Raw genomic sequence first — 26,684 nt, 5'->3', positions numbered from 1 at the left:
TAAAATGGCATAGTATTTGCATATAACCTGCACACATCTTCCTGCATACTTTAAATCATCTCTAGATTAATTATAATACCTAATACAATGTAAATGCTATGTAAATAGTTGGTATACTGTATTGTTTAGGGAATGATGACGAAAAATGTTTGTACATGTTCAGTACAGACACAACCATGGTAGGCCTTTTCATCAGCAGTTGGCTGAATCTGTGGATGTGGGACCCACGGATACAGAGGGCAGACCGTACATTAAGAAAGGCAGGAGTCAAAGCAGGGAGATCTGTTGGTGCAGTAATCCAGGCAAGAAGCACTGGTGGCATGGACGTGGGTGGGAGGTAGTGAGAAGTGGTTAGATTTGGAATGTATTTTGAAGGTACTGGTAAGAAGACTTACTCATGGATTGGCTGTGGGTCTTCAAGAAACCTCTTCTTTACAGCATGTAACATAGTTGTAACATTAAACTTATTGATGTAATTCTTCCAAAAATACCTTGCTTCCTCAATGGACTTTAAGGTCCATGAGGACAAAGACTGTGTGTGGTTTTACTTTTCATTGCCTACCTCCTGCCGTACACAGTGCCTAGCATAAGTGAATCAATGGATAAATAAATAAACTAAAACCACCTTATTTTACAGATGAGTAAAATGAGCCTCAGAGTTTAATTTAAAGGATCGACCTAAGCCCTCTCAGCTTGGACTAGAACCCCATATCTCCACACTCCTCATTCAGGCTACTTGCCCTCTTGCAGTGGAGCCCCTTCCAAACACTATGCTCTTTTATTTGGGGTAGGAAGGGATTACCAAAAGGTACTTCAGATATTCCTAATGAGCAACTCGTCTGTTTAGCCAGGCACCCACAGATGCCAGCCAGCATTATTCTAGTCACCTTTGAGGCTCTATTGGGGCACCTTGAGTCTATGACATTTCTTCTTTCCTTCTTCAATCTTGTTTTCTTCTCCAGTAAAATCACTGATCTTAGCTCACTGGTGAGTGGTGTGCCTAGGACCCGAAGGAGTTCCAGCCTAAGCCATCTCACTTGTGTTCTGTTCTGAAAGACACTACAGCTTTAGACAAGAGTAGCTGGTGTGCTTAATCTTCATACAAAAAGTTAACTGTTCAAAAATGTTCACCTCCCAAGGGCATTTTGAGAAAAAAAAATTAGTTGAGACAAGCTCTGATTAAGCCAGGGAAAAAAGAATAGAATGCAATTAAGAGTTTCCTCAGTTCTCTTGGAAAGGAAGGCTGCCTGAAATGTAACTTTCTCAAGCAATGATCACATCCTTGGCCCTCTGCCTTTCTAATTAAATTCCTGATATATATATAGATATATCGATATATCTAGATATATCGATATATCTAGATATATCGATATATCTAGATATATGGATATTTTGTTTAATGAACAGCTGGCAAAATTGGATCCTGGCTCTGTGGAGGTTTACCAAAGCGCTTCAACATTTCCGTGTGATTGAATGCTAATATTTAACCCTGGAATACAAAAAGAGGAAATTAGTGTAACCTAGCTGCTCACCATCTGGGGCCTTCTAGGCTGCACCTTCCCTGCTCTGCTTAGTAATTGGTTCTGTTCTTTCCCATCAAGTTATTTCCACCGTGACCTTTCCTCTTGTCATTGCCCTTTCTTGGAAGCAGCACCCAGTGTGCTTTATGACTTTCAGAGCTTTCTCGTGCCCTGAGACCCAATCTCCACCATCCTGAGGCTTCCAGTCCAGTGGGGGGACAGACATTAATGAGATAAACAATCAGATGAATGTTTAGTCACAGATTTGAGACATGTTATGAAGAAAAATAATAAGGTGCCATGAGAGAAAAATAACAAAGATCTAATTTATGAGGACAGGAGAGGACCTCCCTGAGGAAGTAGCACTGTGATGAAGAGCTGGAGGAAGAGGGCCGAGCAAGAACAAAGGTAGAGGGGCAAGAAAGTGGCCGGAGAGGGTGGCAGTGGCCAGATGGGCACAGGGCAGGGCTTCTCAAACTTTGTTGTGCACACAAACCACCTGGGGATCTTCTTCACTGCAGACTGCTTCACTAGAGTGGGGATTCCGCATTTCCCACAGGCTCCCAGCGGTGCTGATGATGCTGAGCCAAGAGCCGCACTCTGAGCAGCATCAGTATAGGCAAGGTTAGTAAAGGATTTCTGTAGAGAGCCAGATAAAGAACATTTTAGACTCGGGGGTCATACTGTCTCTGTGGCAACTATTCCACTGTGCCACTGTGATGTGAAGGCAGCCATAGGTAGAGTGTAAATGTATGGGTGTGACTGTGTTCCAATAAAACTTTAACAAAACAGAGTGTGATTTGGCTCGCAGGTGGTAGTTTGCTGACTCTGCTGTAGGATCAGGTAGCATCGGTTCTCAACCTTGGCTGTACCATAGAATCACCTGAGTTTCAAAAATACCCACCAGGTCCCTGCTCCAGATCGGTAAAATCAGGATCTCTGGAGATGGGGCGGAGGCATTGGTAGAGTCTAGAAGCTCCCCAGGGGATGCTAAGGTGCAGCCTGGGCTGAGAGCCACTGTGGGCCTGAATCTCATTTGATAGTCCGTATGCTCTCAGCCCTAGGAGATTGGTGAGGCAAAAATGACACCACTTTTCTTTATTTCTTTAATTCTGAAACACCATCAGTTGCCCAATAGCTTTCAAGAAGCGGGGGCGGGGGGGGACAGCAGGAAATGTACAAATCTATAGATCTGTACAAATCATCCTGATTTCATGAATGTTAAAATGGGGGTAAATGTGCACTTTAAATCCAGGAAATATGGTATTTTCATCCCTATTATACAGATGAGGAAAATGAGACACAGAAGATGCATTGTACAGGTTGTATGATGATATGCCAAGGAGATACAGGCAAAATATCGTGACTTAGCTTGCTGAACTGCCTTTGGTTCCCCAAATGTGCAAGCCCTTCCTTCACCTCTGGGCCCCTACAGGTACGTGCTAGTCTCCCTGCGTTGGCCACACTTCGCCTCCTTCTTAGAATCCCCCTTCTAATTCCTGCTTCTCCCTCAGGTCTCAGTTTAGCCATCCGCTTCTTCTGGGGTGTCTTCCCTCACCCCACGCCCAGAGGAGGGGCCCTTGTTGGGAACACCTCCTGCTCTTAGTAAGGTTCTCCATCTTTTGGGGGAGCCTGGTCTTTTTCTGTCTACACAGACTTATCCTCCAGACTCTGGAACAGTCATGAGGGCAGGGACCATAACTGCCTTGTCATCATTTTATCTCTAGCACCTGGTGTGATATTGTGATTTATAATAAATATATATTTTGGTCTTTGTCCACAGTTCCTGGTTAACAGCTCCCAAAACCCTTGGAATTTCCTAAGCAATAAGAACAACGGGAGCATCTTTTGTTATGATATTTGGTCTCTTCAGTTCCTGAAAACGCTTCAGAGCCATAAAGGTGAAATGGTGTCTTGTTACTCATAATGAGCCCCTTCCCATCACAGCTGGGTTTATGTTAACGAGGTGAATTTTGGAAAGCACCTAAGGATGGGGGCTGGCTGCCAGGAGAACCAACCATGAATAGAGGTCAGAACTTTCAGTCTAACCTCTATTAGGTTAGAGGGGCTGGAGGTTGACTCAATCACCAATGGCCAGTGATTTAATCAATTATGCCTACATAATGATGCCTCTGTAAAAACCCAAAAGGACGGTGGTTGGAGAGCTTCCAAGTTGGTGAATGCATAGAGATGCTGGGGAAGGAAGTTTCTCATCCTTTCCCCATACCTTGCCCTATGCATCTCCTCCAACTGGCTGTTCCTGAGTTATATCCTTTTATAATAAGTCAGTAATCTAGTAAGTAAAATGTTTCTCTGAGTTCTGTGAGCTGGTACAGCAAATTAATCTAACCCTAGGAGAAGGTTGTGGGAACCTCTGATTTTTAGTCGTTCAGTCAGAAGCACAGGTGACAACCTGGACTTGTGATTGACATCTGAAGTGGGGGTGGGGTTCTTGTGGGACTGAGCCCTTAACCTGTGGGATCTGTTGCTATCTCCAGATCGATAGTGTCAAAATTGAGTTGAATTGTAGGACACCCAGCTGGCATTAGAGAATTGTCTGAAGTTGTGGAATCCCCCCCACACACATTGGAATTGGTGACCAGAACCAGCATACCTGGCGTATAACAGGGGCTCAGGAATATTTGTGGAATGCACGCACTTTGGCAAAACCTTATGAATAGCAGCAGAGCGTTGTCTGAATCAGCACCAGAAGATGAGAGGATGGGACAAAAGGAATAGGCATGGTTCCACTCTGCTGTATACAGATCACTAGGAGTTGGAATGGACTCGATGGCATTAACAACGACAATGCACTTTGGCCCAGCCCGGCTCATTGCTACTTAAAGCAGAGCGCAGTGCAGTGATTTACAGGCAAAGTGTGGTCCCCAGGCCTGTCACATTAGCATCACCTGGGGGATTGTTACAAATTGTTACCCCAGACCTACTGATTCAGTCTCTGGGATAGGGTCCAAGAATTTCTTTCAATTAGCCCTCCCAGTGACTCTGTGTGAGGACCACAGGTTAGGGTATGGGCTTTGGAGCCAAACTGCATTGTTTCAAAGCCTGGCCCTATGAAACTCTGTTAAAAACTGTTTGGCTCTGGGAAATCTACATTGCCTTTCTGTGTCGCAGTGTTCTCATCTATAAAATGGACATGACAAAAATAATAGTAGCTACCTCAATTGGATTAACAATACAGAGCTGTTAGCACAGCCTCTGCTTGCAGGAAGTACTCAAAATAGGGTAACTGTTAGTAGTATTAGCTGAGCAACTATGGGAAAATTTATTAACTTCACTGAATTTTACTTCATCTTTTTTTTTTAAATTTTTTGTTTATTGCAGTAACATTGGTTTATAACATTGTATAAATTTCAGGTGTACATCATTATACTTCTATTTCTGCATAGATTACATCATGTTCACCACCCAAATACTAATTACAACCCATCACCACACACCTGTGCCGAATTATCCCTTTCGCCCTCCTCCCTCCCCCCTTCCCCTCTGGTAACCACAAATCCAATCTCTGTCTCTATGTGTTTGTTTATTGTTGTTGTTATCTACTACTTAATGAAGGAAATCATACGGTATTTGACCTTCTCCCTCTGACTTATTTCACTTTGCATAATACCCTCAATGTCCATCCATATTGTCGCAAATGGCTGGATTTCATCGTTTCTTATGGCTGAGTAGTATTCCATTGTGTATATATACCACAGCTTCTTTATCCATTCATCCCTTGATGGGCACTTAGGTTACTTCCAAGTCTTGGCTATTGTGAATAATGCTGCAACGAACACAGGGGTGCATGTATCTTTATGCATTGGTGTTTTCAAGTTCTTTGGATAAATACCCAGCAGTGGAATAGCTGGATCATATGGTAGTTCTATCCTTGATTTTTTGAAGAATCTCCATACTGTTTTCCATAATGGCTGCACCAGTTTGCACTCCCACCAGCAGTGTATGAGAGTTCCCTTCTCTCCACATCCTCTCCAACACATGTTGTTTCCTGTCTTGTTAATTATAGCCATTCTGACGGGCGTGAGGTGATATCTCATTGTAGTTTTGATTTGCATTTCCCTGATAGTTAATGATTTTGAACATCTTTTCATGTGCCTGTTGGCCATCTGTATATCTTCTTTGGAGAAATGTCTGTTAAGGTCTTTTGCCCATTTTTTAATTGGGTTGTTGGTTTTTTTGTTGTTGAGATGCATGAGTTCTTTGTATATTTTGGAGATTAAGCCCTTATCAGAAGTATGGTTTGCAAATATCTTCTCCGAATTGTTAGGTTGTCTTTTCGTTTTGTTGATGGTTTCCTTTGCTGTGTAGAGGCTTTTTAGTTCGATGTAGTCCCATTTGTTTATTTTTTCTATTGTTTCTCTTGCCTGGTCAGACATGGTGCTTGAAAATATGTTGCTAAGACCGATGTCAAAGAGTGTACTGCCTATGTTTTCTTCTAGAAGTTTCATAGTTTCAGGTCTTACATTCCAGTCTTTAATCCATTTGGAGTTAATTTTTGTGTATGGTGTAAGGTAAGGGTCTACTTTCATTTTTTTGCATGTGGCTGTCCAGTTTTCCCAACACCATTTGTTGAAGAGACTTTCTTTTCTCCATTGTATGTTCTTGGCTCCTTTGTCAAAGATTAGCTGTCCATAGATGTGTGGGTTTATTTCTGGGCTTTCGATTCTATTCCATTGATCTGTGTGTCTGTTTTTGTGCCAGTACCATGCTGTTTTGGTTACTATAGCTTTGTAGTATATTTTGAAATCAGGGAGTATGATACCTCCAGCTTTGTTCTTTTTTCTCAGGATTCCTTTACTTATTCAGGGTCTTTGTTGTTCCAAATAAATTTTAGGATTCTTTGTTCTATTTCTGTGAAAAATGTTGTTGGAACTTTGATAGGGATTGCATTGAATCTATAGACGGCTTTAGGAAGTATGGACATCTTAACTATGTTAATTCTTCCAATCCAAGAGCACGGAATATCTTTCCATTTCTTTGTGTCTTCTTCAATTTCTTTCACCAATGTTTTATAGTTTTCTGTGTACAGCTCTTTCACCTCTTTGGTTAAGTTTATTCCTAGGTATTTTATTCTTTTTGTTGCAATTGTAAATGGGATGGTATTCTTAATTTCTCTTTCTGCTACTTCGTTGTTAGTGTATAGAAATGCAACTGATTTTTGTATGTTGATTTTGTATCCTGCAACTTTACCATATGCGTTTATTACTTCTAAAAGTTTTCTGGTGGATTCTTTAGGATTTTCTATATATAAAATCATGTCATCTGCAAATAGTGACAGTGTCACTTCTTCCTTTCCAATTTGGATGCGTTTTCTTTCTTTCTCTTGCCTGATTGCTCTGGCTAGGACTTCGAGTACTATGTTAAATAGGAGTGGTGACAGTGGGCATCCTTGTCTGGCTCCTGTTCTTAGAGGGATAGCTTTCAGTTTTTCACCATTGAGGATGATATTAGCTGTGGGTTTCTCATATATGGTCTTTGTTATGTTGAGGTACTTTCCTTCTATACCCATTTTATTCAGAGTTTTTATCATAAATGGATGCTGGATCTTGTCAAATGCTTTCTCTGCATCTACTGAGATGATCATGTGATTTTTATTCTTCATTTTATTAATGTGGTGTATCACGTTGATTGATTTGCGAATGTTAAACCATCCCTGCATCCCTGGAATAAATCCCACTTGATCATGGTGTATAATCTTTTTAAGTATTGTTGTATGCGATTTCCTAGTATTTTGTTGAGGATTTTTGCATCAATGTTCATCAGTGATATTGGCCTGTAGTTTTCTTTTTTCGTGTTGTCCTTGTCTGGTTTTGGTATCAGGGTAATGTCGGCTTCATAGAATGAGTTAGCGAGCTTTCCCCCCTCCTCAATTTTTTGGAAGAGTTTGAGAAGGATAGGTATTAAGTCTTCTTTGAATGTTTGGTAGAATTCACCAGGGAAGCCGTCTGGTCCTGGACTTTTATTTTTGGGGAGGTTTGTGATTACTGTTTCGATCTCCTTACTGGTGATTGGTCTATTCAAATTCCGTACTTCTTCTTGATCCAGTTTTGGAAGGTTGTATGATTCTAAGAATTTATCCATTTCTTCCAGATTGTTGAATCGGTTGGCATATAGGCTTTCATAGTATTCTCTAATAATCTTTTGTATTTCTGAGGTGTCTGTTGTAATTTCTCCTCTTTCATTTCTGATTTTACTTATTTGTGCCTTCTCTGTTTTTTTCTTGGTGAGTCTAGCTAAAGGTTTGTCAATTTTGTTTATCTTTTCAAAGAACCAGCTCTTGGTTTTATTAATTTTTTCTATTGTTTTTTTGGTCTCTATTTCATTTATTTCTGCTTTTATTTTTATTTTTTCTTTTCTTCTACTGATTTTGGGCTTGGTTTGTTCTTCTTTTTCCAGTTCCTTTAGGTGCATTGTTAGATTGTTTATTTGAGATTTCTCTTGTTTGTTGAGATAGGCCTGTATTGCTATAAACTTCCCTCTTAGAACCGCTTTTGCTGTATCCCATAAATTCTGGCATGTCGTATTTTCATTTTCATTTGTCTCCAGGTATTTTTTGATTTCTTCTTTGATTTCTTCATTGACCCAGTCATTGTTCAGTAGCATTTTGTTTAATCTCCACGTATTTGTGGCTTTTCTGATTTTCTTCCTATAGTTGATTTCTAGTTTCATACCATTGTGGTCAGAAAAGATGCTTGGTATTATTTCAATCTTCTTAAATTTATGGAGACTTGTTTTGTGGCCTAATATGTGATCAATCCTGGAGAATGTTCCATGTGCATTTGAAAAGAACGTGTATTCTTCGGTTTTTGGATGGAATGCTCTGTATATATCTACTAGGTCCATCTGTTCTAGTGTATCATTTAAGGCCAATGTTTCCTTATTGATCTTCTGTTTGGATGATCTATCCATTGGTGTAAGTGGAGTGTTAAAGTCCCCTACTCTTATTGTGTTACTGTCTATTTCTGTTTTTATGTCTGTTAATAATTGCTTTATATATTTAGGTGCACCTACATTGGGTGCGTAGATATTTACAAGTGTTATATCCTCTTGTTGGATTGTTCCCTTGATCATTATGTAATGACCTTCTTTGTCTCTTTTTGCAGTTTTTGTTTTAAAGTCTATTTTGTCTGATATGAGTACTGCTACCCCAGCTTTCTTTTCATTGCCATTTGCGTGGAGTATCTTTTTCCATCCCTTCACTTTCAGTTTGTGAGTGTCTTTATGTCTGAAGTGTGTCTCTTGTATGCAGCATATATATGGGTCTTGTTTTTTTATCCAGTCAGCCACCCTATGCCTTTTAATTGGAGCATTTAGTCCATTGACGTTTAAAGTAGCTATTGATAAGTATGTACTTACTGCCATTTTTTAACTTTTTTTTTTCTCAGTGTTTTAGTAGTCCTTCTCTCTTCCTTCCTTCTTCTATACAGAATTGATGGTCTCTTTAGTTTGACCTCTGTCTGAAAGCTCTACTCTTTAACTCCCCTCCTCCTTCCTTTTATGTTTTTGATATCATATCTAACCTCTTTTTTGTGCATTTGTATCCATTACCCTCTTATCATGGAAATAGACAATTTTTCCTATTTGTGGTCTTCTCTTTTCCCCTTAAATCAGTCCCTTTAACATTTCTTGTAGCACTGGTTTCTTGGTGACAAACTCCTTTAATTTTTGCTTGTCTGGGAAAATTTTGATCTCTCCTTCCATTTTGAATGATAACCTTGCTGGGTAGAGTATTCTTGGCTGTAAGTTTTTTCCTTTTACACTTTAAATATATCATGCCATTCTCTTCTAGCCTGTAAGGTTTCTGCTGAGAAGTCAGCTGATAGCCTTATGGGGTTTCCTTTGTATGTAACTTGACTTTCTCTCGCGGCTTTTAGGATTCTCTCTTTATCTTTAATTCTGGACATTTTGATTATGATGTGTCTTGGTGTGGGCCTCTTTGGGTTTATCTTGTTTGGGGCTCTCTGTGCTTCCTGTACCTGGATGTCTGTTTCCTTCCTTAGGTTAGGGAAGTTTTCATCTATTATTTCTTGAAATAGATGCTCTGCCCTTTTGTCTTGCTCTTCTCCTTCCGGGACACCTATAACACGGATGTTAGTGAGTTTGATGTTGTCCCAGAGGTCCCTTAGACTTTCCTCACTCTTTTTAATTCTTTTCTCTTTTACCTGTTCACCTTGGGTAATTTCTTCTAGTCTTTCGTCCAGCTCACAGATCCGTTCTTCTGTATCCTCTACTCTGCTTTTGAGTCCCTCTAGTGAATTTTTCATTTCCAGTATTGTATTCTTCATTTCTGATTGGTTCTTTTTTATATCTTCCATTTCTTTGTTGACATCCTCACTGAGTTCATCTATTCTTCTCCCCAGATCAGTGAGCATCCTTAACACTCTTAGTTTGAACTCTCTGTCGGGTAGGTTGCTCATTTCTGTTTCACTTAGTTCCTTTTCTGGGGTTTTGTCCTGTTCCCTTACTTGGAATGTATTCCTTTGCCTCCTCATTTTGCCTCTTTCCCTGTGCTTGTGTCTACGTATTAGGTAGGTCAGCTACATCTCCTGCTCTTGGATAGGTGACCTTATGTAAGTGATGGCTTAGGAGGCCTGCTGTGTGCTTCCCTCAGTTCTCAATGTTCCAGGGGTGACCCCTATGTGGGCTACGTGTGTCCTTCTGTTGTGGCCTGTTTGCTTTCCCTGTAGGCGCCCAGAGAGGCCGAGTTATGCTCCTGGGCAGCTGTTGTAATGCTCAGCTGCTTGTAGTTGTTGTGGGCCCTTCAGTCTCCTTATCAGGTGTGGGGAGCTCCAGCACAGTTGGCTGCAAGTTCTATTAACACATTTGTGTTGCAGTATTTCTTTTAAGTGAGTAGGCCCCCAGCATGGCAGGTTGTTAGGCTCAGGGCCTTACAATTGCTATAAGCCTCCAGCCTTTAGGTCTCTTGTCAGTTCTCTGAGGGTTGCAGCTGGGTGGGGCTGGCCTCAGGCATGGGAGCACCCAATTGTTTCAGGCTTTTGAAGGTGGGGCAAACCCCCTATGTGGGTCTTTGAGAAGCACACGTCTTCTGCAGCTGACAAGCCCTGCCACCCACAGGTCCACACACACAGTCAACACAGTCCTGCCCCGTGTGCGTGCCCCGACCTTCCGAAGCGGACCCAGTCTCTCCATGGCGGGAGCCCCACACACTCCACAGATGCCCCACACTCTCCACCCGCTCCTTGTGCACTCCCTGCCCCACTGAAGTCGGCTCAGTTGTCAGGCTGCAGAGAATCCAGTCACCAATCTATGCAGGCCCACAAGTTGCCTGAGGGCTTGTTGTTGGGTGGGGCCAGTCTCTAGGGTGGGCTGCCTGCCCTGACTGAGCTGGATTAAATCGGTGCTGTAGCAGGTGGGGCAGACCCTGGGCTAGCAGGCCTCAGGGAGAACTCCAATGGCGTCTGTGTCAGCACGCCCACACCAGGCCACAACAATGGCCGCCGCCAATGTCCCAGTCCCTGGAGAGGTCTCACCTCTCACCAAGATGCACTCAGGGCCTATTAGGTGAGTGTCTTTTCACCACAGCACTGTGCACCTTTCTTTCTGGTTTTTTTAGGTTGCTTTCTGAAACGGGTGAGTTTGCGTGCGGGCCCTTTAAGAGCCGGTTTTAGTTTCTTTGTGAACCAGCTTTTCTGGGGGTGCTCCCCAATGCTTTAGTAGCAGGCACAGTCAGATATTATGCCGCTGGTCTCGATTGTGCTGGGTCCACAAAATGCCCACAGCGGGGGCACTCCCCGGCTCAGGACCCCGCGCCTCCAGGAAGGGCTGCGTACCTGTGCGCTGCTCCCGGGCGGGCGGCCATGAGGCGCTGTGGCTTGTGAAGGCGGCGTTTTTTCTCTCCAGAAGGGAGTTTCTCTGCCTCTTCTACCTCAGTTAAGATTGTCTGTTGTTGCATAAGTTCCTCATATCCAGTTTTCAGTTTTGTCTCGGGGTAATTTTTCCACGAGTAGTTGTAAATTGGCTGTGTCCACGGGAGGAGGTGAGTTCAGAGTCTGCCTGCGCTGCCATCTTGACCCATCTCTCCTACTTCCTTTATCTTTAAAATGAGGGTAAAATCTTTGCCTCACAGGGTTTTGAAAGTTGAATGTGTGTGATGGTTAATTTTACATGCCAACTTGGCTAGACTATGGTGCCCAGTTATTTGGTCAAACACCAATCTAGAAGTTGCTCTGAAAGGGTTTTTAAGAAGTGACTAACATTTAAATCAGTAAATTCTGAGTAAAGCAGATCACTCTCCATAATGTGGGTGAGCCACATCTGATCAGTTGACAACTTTGAGAAGACTGAAGTCTCCCAAGTTTCCAGAGAAGACTGCCTTCAGCCTCAAAACTGCAATGCCAACTCCTGTTGGAATTTCCAGCCTGCCCTGCACATTTCAGACTTGCCAGTCCCCACAATCACACGAGCCAATTTCTTAAAGCTCCCGCTTGATACAGCTATACAGATACAGATCTAGATATAGTCTCTATACATAGCAGATATATATACATACACACCCTATTGGTTCTATTTCTCTTGAGGCCCCTAATACAATGTGTTAAATATGTGTACATCAGCATTTCTCAACCTATATAGTTTCCTTACTATTGACATTTTGAGCTAGATAATTCTTTGTTATGGAGAACTGTCTTGTGTATTGCAGGATGTTTAGCAGCATCCCTGGCCTCCACTGACTAGATGCCAGTAGCACTGACCCCCTTCCCCCGGCAGTAAAAGGAAAAGTCTCCCCAGACATTGTCAAATGTTCCCTGGAGACAAAAATCTCCCCTAGTTGTAAGCCATGGGTATAAATAATTATGAAAATGCAGGGGCCATTTCTCCCTGGTTCACCCCCATTAAACCAGGGGCTGCCCTGCAGCCCGTGGAGCTCACACACTCTTCCCTTCCCCCATCAAAACGAGTTTGTCAGTTTCCACAAAATCCGGCTCAAAACCCAGCCCCGCCGAAGGTGGCCCTAATGGCCCTCCCTCCTCTTTCAGATCCCACCTCTATGCCTGTCTTTCCTTGTGCACATTTCGCTTGATGACACTGTTTTCCAACAGTCTTTTCATAGATTCACATACAGGTACTTGGCCCACTTCCGCTGAACCTCCTCGAAGGAAGGGGCAGCCCTGATAAGAGGAGAAGATAATTTTATTCAAGTCCAAATCCTGCCGTTTGCCAGCTTGTGAGCTTGGGATAGTCATTCATTCTTCCTGAGTTTCAGTATTAGTATCTACAAAATGGAAATGGTGGAGTCTATTTGATAGAGTGGTTATGAAGTACAAGCACTTGTTAAACTATAAAAATATAGGATTTTTCCCGCCAAAAGCAAAACTGTGGCTTTTCTATTTTTTGTTAAGAGAAGAGCCAGTACAGGGGAGTTTAGGATGAAATATGACCTTGGAAAATGCTAAATGAACAAACAAATACATGAATTTGCATATCATAGTTTGCATTTTGTTTTAATTTATTTTCTTCTTCTGATAGCTTTTAAAGTAATGTAGGCGGCGTCCTTTCTGTGTCCTTCTGAGATTATTATATAAATTACCTAATGGGGCAGCTGCCAAGGCAATGCAATTTGCCTAGTTATTGATTTCAAGTTCCTGGAAATGATGGCCCTCATCCATAATTCTACTTATTCTCATTGTCTACGTCTTTTATTTCCTTAGGGAGCACCCATGCTTGAGGCCAAGTATTTGTCCTTCAGAACTGGCTGAAGCAGTCCTCTTCCAGAAAAATCATCTCTGTATCCCTCACCAACCCCCCCCCCGCCACCCCCCACTCCCACCCCCACCCCCCGCCGCCCAGGCATCGAGATGCTTCTTTTCTGATTTCCTACAGCCCAACTGCACCATAGCACAGATCTACCTCCCGCCCCACCCCCACCCCCCATCAGACTGTGAGTTCATGCGGCTGAGGGCTGTGTTTACTGGATTTTGTAATCCCAGGGGCTGGTGCACTGTTTGGCCAAAGCAGGTGGCTACACTCACGAGTGTGATGATGACTCACTAGGGCTCTGATACTACGTGTCCATCTGCCTGCAGGGTGTCTCTACTTCCATGACATGTGGACGCCTCAAACTCAGAATTTCAAAAATATGAAGTCTGGATCTTCCCTCCTGTACCAGTTGTCTAATTTTGCAAAACAAACCATTCCAAAACACAGTGGCCTAAAAACAATTTCTCTCTCATGGTTCCGTGGGTTGACTGGGGTCTCCTGGGCAGTTCTTGCTCACGGTCTTGATCATCAGATGGTGGCTGTGGCTGGAGTCATCAGAAAGCTTTTTCAATCACGTCTGGCATCTGGGCTGGGATGACTGGATTGTCTGAGGGCTGGTCAGACATCTCTGTCTTTTTTCCGCGTAGCCCTTCCATGGGGCTAGCTAGGGTTTCTTTACAACATGGTGGTTCCAGAATAGTGGAATCTATTACATGGCGATTGGCTGGCTGCTGCTTCTCACGCTCCAATAGCTCTACGAGCCTGGGTGGAAGCTACAAAGCTTCTTATGACATGGTATTGAAAGTCTCAAGACATCACTTCTGCCGTATTCTATTGATTAAGTCATAAGGCCAATCCAGGTTCAAGGGGAGGGAAATTAGACCCCCGTCTCAATGGAAGCAGTAACAAAGAATTCATGGCCATATTTAATCTACCGTATTTCTAAGTGCAGTTTCTTGTCTCTGTCAATGATGCTTTTGTATCCTTACACCTCAGGAATTTTTTTTAAAGGCAAGATATATTGAAATGAAAATAGAAATTCATTTATTCACTATTTGGGGATACTTAATTTGTTTCCTTACCAGATTGGTTTTCATAAGACATGAACACTCTCTTTTCAAGAGCTTCTGTTGGCTCCTTCTTACTTCCGGCAATACATCATTTAACACTCTTTTTTCTTCCCTTATTCATGGTTTCTTTGAAATATACAGAAAACTACAAAGAATAATGTAACAAATACCCCCCAGCCAGATTTAATACTAACATCTTGCAATGTTTGTTTCAGACTTTTTTAAAGAAATAAAATATTCCAGATAGGGTTGAAGTCCCCTTCGTCCCCCGCCCTGATCCTGTTTTCCATTTTGCCTTCCAGAGGGGACCACTGTTCTTCAGTTAATTCATGTTATTCCCAGGTTTGCTTTCACATACATATGCTTAAAAAATATTTTGATATGTTTTAATAGTTTTACATGGATGACATTATACTTCTTCTGGGACATCTTCCCTCATCCTCTCATCCAGGGATGGGAGCCCTGCTGCGGTGAGGTCATATCAACCTACAACTAGTTTTCTCAATGTGTTTTGAGATTTGTTCCTATTAAAGCATGTAGAGCTAAACTGTTCATTTAATGCTTCAATACTATTTTCATGTATGAGTATGCACCCGTTTAATTCTTTTTCCTCTTCACGAGCATTTAGATGATTTGCAATTTTTACAAATGTTCATAGAAGTCTTCTTGTGCACTTGTACCAGAGTTTCTCTAGGGTATATACTTTAAATGAAATTTCTGGATCATCTTTAATTTTAATAGATAATGCCAAATTGCTCTCTAAAGTGAGTGTGTCAAATTATATTCCCACCAGCCATGTACATGAGCTGTAATTTTCCTACATCCTTCTCAGGCCTTGGTATTGTCAGTCTCTACTTTTTGCCAGTCTAATAGGAGGGAAATGGAATCTTATTGTTTTAATATGCATTTCCCTGTTATTGATAAGGTTAAGGATCTTTTCATGTGTCTATTGACCATTCAGATTACCTCTGCTGTGAATTGCCTATTCATATCCATTGTCCATTTTTCTATTGGGTTTAGTAGTTTCTTATTGATTTGTAGAAATACTTAATATTTCTGGGTAGTAATCGTTTGCTGGTTAAATATGTTGTTCCTCTAGTCTAGTTGCTTGTTTCTTTCTTTTTTTTTTTTTTGTGAGGAAGATCAGCCCTGTGCTAACATCTGCCAATCCTCTTCTTTTTTTGCTATGGAAGACTGGCCCTGGGCTAACATCGTGCCCATCTTCCTCCACTTTATATGGGACTCCGCCAGAGCATGGCTTGCCAAGTGGTGCGGCGGTGCGCGCCGGGGATCCAAACCCGCGAACCCCGGGCCGCCGCAGCGTTGCGTGTGCACTTAACCACTTGCGCCACCGGGCCGGCCCCTCTAGTTGCTTCTTTCTTATTTATGATGTCTTTTGTCAACATTTAACATTTTGATGTACTTACATTCATTCCTTTACGGTCTGTACTTTATTGTATCTTCCTTAAGAATTTCTTCCAAAGTCATAATGATTTTGGTTTGTATTTTGACATATTGTTTTTGGAGGGTCTTTTGTTTTATCAGAGTTTAATTTTAATAAATAGCTATGCTTTTCTTGAATAATATCCCCCTCCCATCTTCCGTGTTATTGTTGTCTAATATTTTAGTTATATTTTATTTTAAAATACCCCAAATTATTATATTTTCCACAGTCAATAATGTGATGGGGGACACGCGAGGGGAAATTATTTTCAATAGGGTGCTAATCAAAAGTCTAAGGAGGACATGTTATTTAAACAAACATCTTAGCAAAGTGAGGAAGCAGAAAACGCAAAGGTTCTGAGGTAGAGCAAACTTGTCCTGTTCAAGAAAAATCAAGATCAGCAAAACTGGAGTGGTGTGGGGGAGGGGGAGATAAGAAGGAGATGGGGATTAGTAGGAGCCAGGCCCTGTAGGGCCTTGATGGGCATGGTAAGAAATTTTGAGTTAGATGTGTGATCTTATTTTTTAGTTTAAAGCATTTTAGAAGAATCTGTAGTTGAGCAACGGTGGCAGCAGGGAGTCAAATTAGGAGGCTTTTACTAAAATCCAGGTGAGAAGATGGTATCTTTGATTAAGATAGAAGTAAAAAAAGTATTGAGAAATGGCTGGATCTCAGATCTACTTTTTAAAATAAAACCAACAATATTTGCTCATGGGCATGAAAGAAAGAGAGGAATCAGTGATAACCCCTATGCTTCTAGCCTGGGCAACTTGTAGTAGTGGTACCATTTACTGAGATGGCAGCTACAGTCAATTGTGCATAATTTAACCATTAATTGTTCTTTAATTACTTAGTGTACCCTCAACATAGGCAAACACAGTTGGGGACAGTATATTCACATTTGATTGATTAGTTGATTCCACTTCTATCAGTTAATTCCTGTGTGACTTTTGGCAAGCTACTTAACCCTCTGATTCAATCTCGTTTGTAAAACGAGTCTAATATTTATTGATACTCCTTGGGTTGTTGAGGGGATTAAGTGTAGCCCTTAGAACAATGCCTGGCACATAGTAAGCGCTCAGTTGGTTTAGCTCTTCTTATTCATTCAGGGAACCCTCCCCTCAACTATAGTCAGTCAAATCAGGGATCTTCTGAGTTACTCTTTCCTTTGCTCAATGAAAGGTCAGAATATTTTTCAAAGCTAATAGAGAAAATCCATGCCAACTTTAGACTGCTACTCTGTGTCTGAATCTCGTCAGTTACCTCTTGCTTTTCTAAACCTGAAATGTAGGAGGTCGACAATTAGTAGATATGTGTTGAATGTCTACTTCGGGCTTAACTGCCAGGATATTAAAAAGGACCCGTTAGACTTTCTTCCTGCCATCCTAAGCCATGTATGCTTTTGATTTAGCTGCAATGAATAAATATTTTATCAGTGACCCAACATATTTCATTACTTCTCTGTTCCTTCTGGGTATTGCTGGACAGATCTCAGACTAGCTGATGTCATTGTTGGCTTTTGTGAATTGTGTCAGTATGGCTGCCCTTTTGTAGCTTTAGCCAAATAGAAAAACAGCAACTTGGCGATGAGGAGCCTCGATTCAGACTTAATGGGATCAGCTATAAACAGCAGAAATTCACAGCAGTTGATAACTCATTCACTGAGAAAGAAGACAATTTAAGGAAATAATTTCCAGTAAAAAATAATTACAAACATAGATTATCTGGTACATTCTAACACATTAGATAAAATTCCTTCATCCTCAGAGAACTGGATAGCATGGAAGGTTTTGCCTCAAGGAAAGCAATATAATGTAATGGAAAAAGTACTGGACTCTGAACGCTGGAGCTGGCTGTGACCTGGGGAGATGCTCAACCTTGCTAAGCCTCAGATGTTTCCTTTGTAAAATGGGAATAATAGTTCCTACCTACCTCATGGGTGCTATCAGGATTCAGGGAGACAATGGCTAGGAAAGGACTTGGAAAGGTGCAAAATGTTAAACCTAAGCAAACATTATACCTATACAACCCAAAACAAATGTTAAGGTTTGGAAATGTATGGGAGAAAGACTTTAGGAGAGGAAGTAAGTTGCTTTCCAGGATATTTTTAGCCAGTGTCTTTTCTAGATTGCTCTACTCACAAGCCGTCCCATTGTAAAGATGGCAATAACAAGAATAAAAATAACAGCTAACATTTATTTAATATCCACTGCAAAGCAGATGCTGTGCCAACTCCTTTACATGTATCAGTTCATTTAACCCCTACAACAATTCCTTGAAGAGGATGTGGTTACTGACACCATTTGATGGATGAGAAACAGGGTCAAAGGGATTAAATTACTTGCCTGGTCATGCAGTTAGCGGGCCACACAAACAGGATTTTTAATCAGGTAGCCTGATGCCAGAACCTATGAGTTCAACTATTAGGCTACACAGCCTACAGCTGGATCAGAGTGTAATTGAGGTGTGACCTCAGCGTTGGGAGTTGCCAAGTCATTTTCAGTGAAGCAACTTCCCCCTGTGCCTCAGGAATTTGTTCTGCTCCTATGTGCTGATCACAGTTTCTTTCCTGTCCCTACTATTTCATGCTCTCCCACCATCACAGGTATTGGAGGCTGAATTGGTTTAGGTGACACTTGCTGCTGTAGCAAATAAACCCAAAAATGTATACTGGAAAACACAATAGTATGTTACATTATTACTGATTTAACAGAAGTAGGTGGATAGACACATTCATGGGGCAGCTCCTCTCCACACAGTCATTCAGGTCCCCAGGTTGAGAGTAGCTCTGCCATCTTCAACATTTGGCTCTTGAGGTTGTCTCCAGTCTAGGCAACTGGAAGGCGCAAAGAGATGGAGGAGGGCCCTGTGGGCGATAGAAGGCCAGGCCCAGAAGTGGGTGCTATCACTTCTGCTCACATTCCACTGGCTAGAACTCTACCCTATAGCCATTGCAAGTGGGTCTGGGCCATGTAGTCCCCAGCTGGCAGCCACTGCTCAGTGACAACTCTGCAATGTAGTGGGGGTAGCACAAATTTTTGTTGGATAGCTAGAGGTGTCTGCTACTGGAATCAAGATTATGCTAAGTGGTTTATCATGGGTGAAATTTTATTTGAGTTCCTTTAATTGGGTTCTTCAGGATTCCAGGGGGGGTTATGAACTTGGGGAAAGTTTTTTGGTCTTGCTTCCCTGTTTCCCATCCTACTAATACAAAACTTATCACAGATGACAGTCTCAGGGGGACACATTTCTCCCTGTAACTGCTCCATACCTGCCCTCAACATGTCACTGGGCTCTTGGCTTAATTCTCCGGTTTTTTTTTTTGTTTGTTTCCTCTAACTGTATTTAATTAATCAAAAAATTGGTTATTCTTTTTCTATACATTTATTAGATCTGAGGTACATGGAATTGGATTAATCCTAATCCTTAGTTTATTACACACTCTCATCCACGGGTCCTTGCAAGACTTTCTACTTATTTATTTGCTTTTTTAATTAATGTAATAAAACCATGAAACTCTACCCATATGAACGCTAGAATATTAACAATAACTTATATCTACAGTGAGTTCCCTCCCAATCCCATCCCCCTGCCTCCCACATCCTATGTAACCACTATCCTAGATCTTGTGTTTATTATTCTTTTGCTTTTTTTTTAATAGACTTTATTTTTTAGAGTGGGTCACAGCAAAATTGTACATGAGGTACAGAGATTTGCCATATGCCCTCTGTCCCACACATAGATAGCCTCTCCCATTATCAACATCCCTCACCAGAGTGGTACATGATGAACCTACATTGATGCATTATTACCACACAAAGTCCGTAGTGTAGTTTACATTACGTTCACTCTTGGTGTTGTACATTCTATGGCTTTGGATAAATTTATAACATGTATCCACCATTACAGTATCATACAGAGTAGTTTTACTGCCCTAAAATTCATCTGTCCTCTACCTATTCATCCCTCCTTTCCCCCTCACCCCTGGCAACCACTGATCTTTTTACTCTCTCCCTGGTTTTGCCTTTTCCAGAATGTTATATAGTTGGTATCATACAGCATGTAAGCCTTTTCAGATTGGCTTCATTCCGTTAGTAATATGCATTTAAGCTTCCTCCATATCTTTTCATGGCTTAATAGCTCATTTCTTTTTAGTGCTGAATAATATTCTATTGTCTGGATGTCCCACAGTTTATTTATCTACTCAGCTACTGAAGGGCATCTTAGTTGCTTCCAGGTTTTGACAATTATGAATAAAGCTGCTATAAACATCCATTTGCAGGGTTTTGTGTGGACATAACTTTTCAGCTCCTTTGGGTAAATACTAAAGAGCACAACTGTTGGATCATTTAGTAAGAATATGTTTAGCTTTGTCAGAAACCACCGAACTGTCTTCCAAAGTGGATGTGCCATTTTGCATTCCCACCAGCAATTTGTGAGAGCACCTGCTGTTCCACATCCTCACCAGCATTTGGTGTCGTCAGTGTTTTGGATTTTGGCCATTCTAATAGATGTGTAGGGTATCTAATCGTTTTCATTTGCAATTCTCTGATGATATGTAATGTGGAACATCTTTTCCTATGCTTATTTGTCATCTGTAAATCTTTTTTAAGGTGCCTGTTAAGGTCTTTGGCCCATTTTTTAATCGGGCTGTTTGTTTTCTTATTGTCAAGTTTTAAGAGTTCTTTGTATATTTCGAATAACAATCCTTTCTCAGATGTATCTTTTATAAATATTTTCTACCAGTCTGTGGCTTGTCTTCTCATTCTCTTGACATTGTTGTTCATAGATTGGAAGTTTTTAACGGTAATGAGGTCCAGCTTATCTATTATTTCTTTCATGGATTGTGCCTTTGGTGTTGTATCTAAAAGTCATTGCCAAACCCAAGGTCATCGAGATTTTATTCTATGTTGTCTTCTAATGTTTTATAGTTTTGTATTTTATATTTAGGTTTGTTATTCATTTTGAGTTACTTTTTTGTGAAAGGCGTAAGGTCTGTGTCTAGATATTTTTTGCGTGTGAATGTTCAGTTGTTTCAGCACCATTTGTTAAAAAGCTTGTCTTTCCTCCATTGTATTGCTTTTGTTCATTTCTTAAAGATCAATTGACTATATTTATGTGGGTCTATTTCTGGACTCTCTGTTCTGTTCCACGGATCTACTCTTTCACCAATACCACATTGTCTTGATTACTGTAGTCTTGAAGTCAGATAGTGTCTGTTCTCCAACTTTGTTCTTCTCCTTCAATAATTGTGTTGGCTATTCTGGGTCTTTTGGCTCTCCATATAAACTTTAGAATCAGTTTGTCAATATACACAAAATTACTTGCTGGAATTTTGATTGGGATTGTGTTGAATCTATAGATCAAGTTAGGAACTGATATCTTGACAATATTGAGTCTTCCTATCCATCAACATGGAATATCTCATCATTTATTTAGTTCCTTAATTTCTTTCATCAGAGTTTTGTAGTTTTCCTCATATAGATCTTGTATATATTTTGTTAGATTTATAACTATTTGATTTTAGGGGGTGCTAATGTAAATGGTATTGTATTTTTAATTTCAAATTCCACTTGTTCATTGCTGGTATATAGAAAAGCTTGACTTTTGTATATTAACCTTGTATCCTGCAATCTTGCTATAATTGTTTACTAGTTTCAGGAGCATTTTGTCAATTCTTTCAGATTTTCTACATAGATGATTGTGTCATCTGTGAACAAAAATAATTGATTTCTTCTTTCCCAATATTTATACTTTTTATTTCCTTCTGTTGTCTTTTTTTTTTTAGTCTTTAAAATTCTTAAAAGATAACACCCATTTCTCCCAACCTCCACCCCACACCTCTGGCAACCACAAATCTGTTTTCTGTATCTATGAGCTTGGTTTGTTTTGTTTTGTTTTTTTCAGATTCCACATATGAGAGAGACCATATGGTATTTGTCTTTCTCTCTGACTTATTTCACTTAGTATAATGCCCTCAAGATCCATCCATGTTGTTGCAAATGGCAAGATTTCATTCTTTGTTTCCTTTCATTTTTTTTAATTGAGTAAATTTAATTCCCTGAGATCATATTCCATAAACTATACAAATACTGTCCATTAGTCCAGTGGTTTTCAAACTTTCCTATGCATACATATCAGCTAGATATCTTATAAAAATGGTCCCCAGCAGGTCTGAGGTGGGGCGTGAGTGTCCACATGTCTAACAGTCTCCAGGGGATGCTGATGCTTCTGGTCCCCAGAGCACACTATTCTATTCTGAATATTCCGTTGTATATATATACAAAATTTCTTTATCCAGTCACCCATTGATGGACACTTAGGTTGTGTCCATATCTTGGCTGTTGTAAATAATGCTGCAATAAACATGGTGGTGCATATATTTTTGAGGGTTAGCATTTTCATTTTCTTCAGCTAAGAAGAAGCGGACTTGTTAGATCATATGGTAGCTCTACTTTTAATTTTTTGAGGAACTTCTATACTGTTTTCCGTAGTGGCTGCACTAGTTTACATTCCAACCAACAGTGTACAAGGAATCCCTTTTCTCCCCGTCATCGCCAACACTTCTTATTTCTTGTCTTTTTGATAATAGCCATTCTAACAGGTGTGAGGTGATATCTGATTGTGGTTTTGAATTGCATTCCCCTGATGATTAATGATGTTGAGCATCTTTTCATGTACCTGTTGGCTGTCTATATGTCTTCTTTCGGAAAATACCTATTCAGCCCATTTTTTAGTTGGATTTTTTTTGCTAATTTCTTATGAGTTTTTTTTTTAATATATTTTGGATATTTACCCCTTATCAGGTTTAAGAGTTGCAAATATTTTCTCCCATTCAGTAGGTTGCCCTTTTATTTTGTTAATAGTTTCCTTTGCTGTGCAGAAGCTTTTTAGTTTGATGTAGTTCTACTTGTTTATTTTTGCTTTTGTTGCTTTTACTTTTGGTGTCAGATTTAAAAAATCATGCCAAGACCTATGTCAAGGAACTTACCACCTATGTTTTCTTCTAGGGGTTTTACAATTTTATTTTATGTTCAAGTCTTTAATCTATTTTGAGTTAATTTTTGTGTATGGTGTAAGATAGTAGTCCACTATCATCCTTTTGCATGTAGCTGTCCAGTTTTCCCAACACCATTTATTGAAAAGACTTTATCCTTTCCCTATTGTATATTCTTGACTCCTTTGTGATAAATTAATTGACCATATATGCATGGGTTTATTTCTAGGCTCCCTATTTTGTTCCATTTATCTATGTGTCTGTTTTTATGCCAATATCATACTGTTTATGCCAATACCATACTGTTTTAATTACTATAGAGTCTTTATAATAGAATTTTTAAATCAGGGAGCATCAGTCATTATGAATTCAAACATTTATCTTCCTTTTTCTCTGTCTTTAGGATTCCTTCAGATATTCCCATTACACATATATTACATCTTTTGTATTTGTCTCACAGTTCTTGGATATTCTGGGGTGTTTTTTTCAGTTTTTCCATTTGCTTTTCAGTTTTGGAAGTTTCTGTTGAGATATCCTCAAGCTGAGATATTCTTTCCTCAGCTGTGTCCCATCTACTAATAAGCCCTTCAAAGACATTCTTCATTATTATTACAGTGTTTTTGATCTTTAGCATTTCTTTTCGTTCTTTCTTAGAATTTCCGTCTCTCTCCATACATTGCCTCTCTGTTCTTGCATGCTGTCTACTTTATCCATAAGAGCCCTTAGCATATTAATCACAGTTGTTTTAAATTCATGATCTGATAGTTCCAACATCCCTGCCATATCTGAGTCTAGTTCTGCTTGCTTGTCTCTTCAAACTCTGTTTTTTTGCCTTTTAGTATGTCTTGTAATTTTTCCTGATAGCCAGACATGATGTAGTGGGTAAAGGAACTGCTGTAAATAGATCTTTAGCAGTAACCCGGTGGTAGGGTGGGGTGGGGGGAAGGGAAGTGTTCTATAGCCCTGTGATTACGTCTGAGTCTTTTAGTGAGCCTGTGCCTCTGGACTGTGAACTTTACAAGTGCTTCTCATCTCCACCCCACCCCCCATCCTTAGGTGGGACGGCATGGCTAGAGGGGGCTGGAATTGCATGTATTCCTTCTCCCAGGTTAGTTAGGCTCTAATAAAAAAAACCCAGCTGGTTAGGCTCTGGTTAGATTCTCATGAGGGCAGAACTTGTTAAGAAGAACAGAATGCTCTGATGTATTTCAAAGTGGTTCCTTGTCCCTTATCCCTGCTGGAAACAGGGGGATATTTTTCTCAGATATTCATTGTGAGAAACTGGTGGAGCTCTAAGGTAAAACTCACAAAAGTGTGGGGCCCCCGATGACTGGGTCCTCCTGGAGTTTTTATGTCTCAGACTTGTCCACACTGAGCCTCCAGCAATTCATCAGTTACAGTTCAGGTTTTCCTACCTCAGCACTGGTTCCTGTGGAGGTTTCAGTTCATTGGTTTCTGCTCTGGTCAGTTGTGATCTCTGGATTTGCCCATTGGTCTCCAGTTTTGGGGGTAGCCATTTGCCCTGTGACCTCACTTCCCTTACAGATCTAAGAAGAGTCATTGACCGTTCAGTTTGTTCAGCTTTTTACTGGTTGTTGGGATGGAGTGGCAACTCCCAAGCATCTTACATGTTGGACTGGAAACCATCCCTTTGCTTTTTAATTGTAGTGTCATCACACTTATAGTCCCTTAAAACTGTATAACTTAATTTTAGTTGTTTCTAATTTGAAAGAATATCATGCTGCATGTAGTTTTCTGGAACTTATTTTTCACTCATTATATTCCTAAGTTATTCAAGTTTTTGTACCTAGCTGTAGTTAATTCAGTTGATTGACTTATAATATTACTTCGTGCAATTATGCTACATTGATTTATTCCTTTTTCCTACCAACAACAACTTCTTGGGTTGTTTCCAGGTTTGTGCTATTGCAATCAGTGCTGCTGTGAAAATACTTGAACACATCACCTGACATATATGTGCAAGAACTTCCCACATGGGTAGAATTGCCAGGTCATAGGGCATGAGAATGTTTTATAAGATAGCGCCAAACTGTTTTCCAAAGTGGCAGTACCAATTTACACTTCCACCAACAATGTGTATGAGGTCCTGTTTATCCACATTCTCTTCAATACTTGATTTTGTCAGACTTTTTAATTTTTGCCAATTGAATGAATATAAAACAATATCTCAATATGATCTTGATTGGTATTTCCCTGATCACAAATGAGTTTGGACATTTCTTCATATGTTTATTGCCCATATGTTTTTCAATTCTATGAAATGTCTGTTCATTTTTTTTTGCCCATTTACTTTTGGGCTATTTATTCCTAGAAATTCTAGAAACATTTATATATTTTTTTATACCGATTCTTTGTCAGTATTATGAATATCTTTTTCTAATATGTAATCTGTCTTTCCACTTTCTTTGTGATATCTTTGAACAGAAGTTCTCACTCTAACATTGTAAAGTTTATTAATTTTTTTTCTTTTTTGGTACTTTCTGTGTCTAGTTTAAGAAATTCTTCCCTAAGTCTAACCCAGGTGAAAAATATGTCCATAGGTCCACCTATGGTTTTTACTTAATATTTTAAAGTTTTGCTTTTAACACTTAAGAACTTTATCCATCTGTGGTTGACTTTTGTGTACAGTGTGAAGGAGAGATTCAATTTTACCTATTTCCATGTGAATAACCATCCTCCCCCAACTCCACTGGTCTGCTGTGGCAACTATGCACGAGTGTCTCTGGGCTGTCTATTCCATTCCTTTGGTCACATTGTTCTTAAGTAAAGTTTTATAAATTTTGCTATCTTTTACATATTTTAATGTTTTTTAATTTATGTTTTATAATTAATTTAATGTTTATTTTTTATTAATCTTTTATATATTTTAATGTTTATTTCTTGATTTGATATTTTGTTGCTATTTTAACTTAACACCTAAAAAGACTTAAATATTCTAGCTGCTTATTCTGGACATATGGAAATATGATTGACTCTTATGTTTTGAGGTTCTATGAAGACACCTTGAATACTTTCCATGTTATTTTTAATAATTTGTCTATATATGTAAACAATCATATCACTTGTAAACAATGACAGTTTTATTTGTTCTTATTGTTTTTCAGTCCTTGTGGCTTTAATTTTGCTAGAACTTAGCAGTGAAAGAGGGCCACCTTTTCTGGTTCTTCATTTAAAGAGAGTATTTCTAATATTTCTCCATTAGGATGATATACATTGCATATTTTTAAAATATATATTTTGTCAGGTTAAGTAAGTTTCCATCTTCCTTACAGGGAGTGGATTGGCTAGTGATTTATTTAGGATTTTTCATATTTATATTCATGAGTAAAATGGGCCTTTAATTTTCCTTTCTCATATTATCTTTGGTTTGCATATCAAGATTATACTATCCCCATAAAAATGGCTACTATTCATCTTTTTCTAATCTCTGAAACAATTTGTAAAAGATTAAGATGATCTGTTTCTTGAAAGTTTGGTGGAATTTGCCAATAAAAGCATCTAGGCCTGGAGTTTTCTTTCAGTGAATTTTGTGTGTGTGTGTGAGGAAGATCAGCCCTGAGCTAACATCTGTAGCCAATCCTCCTCTTTTTGCTGAGGAAGACTGGCCCTGGGCTAACATCTGAGCCCATCTTCCTCTCCTTTATATGAGACGCCGCCACAGCATGGCTTGACAAGTGGTGCGTCGGTGCACGCTTGGGTTCTGAACCTGCGAACCCCAGGCTGCCGAAGCAGAGTGCCAACTTCATCGCTATGCCACCTGGCCGGCCCCTCAGTGAATGTTTTTTAACTACCACTTCAATTTTTAAAACATCTTTGCCTTATCTATAGTAATGTCTCCTTTTTCATTCATACAATTATCTGTGTCTTCTCTCTCTCTCCATTTTTTTTTTTGA

At 40.0% G+C, this 26,684-nt stretch overlaps 1 protein-coding gene across 1 annotated transcript in view; it reads left to right on the top strand.

Moving 5' to 3' along the window:
• Positions 1 to 10,915: 10,915 nt before the first annotated feature.
• The window catches only part of COL6A6 (collagen type VI alpha 6 chain), a 122,616-nt gene continuing 106,847 nt past the window's right edge, over positions 10,916 to 26,684 (top strand). The window contains exon 1 of the mRNA XM_087430574.1: positions 10,916 to 11,063. Within this exon, the coding sequence (XP_087286700.1) occupies positions 10,954 to 11,063 (110 nt within the window). The 5' untranslated portion in view covers positions 10,916 to 10,953. The remainder of the gene's footprint in view (positions 11,064 to 26,684) is intronic.

This window comes from Ceratotherium simum, chromosome 5 (assembly GCF_057802395.1).
Source record: "Ceratotherium simum simum isolate JZ-2026a chromosome 5, ASM5780239v1, whole genome shotgun sequence".
Taxonomy (NCBI): Eukaryota; Metazoa; Chordata; class Mammalia; order Perissodactyla; family Rhinocerotidae; genus Ceratotherium; species Ceratotherium simum.
Note: the sequence above shows the minus strand (reverse complement) of the source record. Positions and strands in the feature narration are given on the sequence as shown.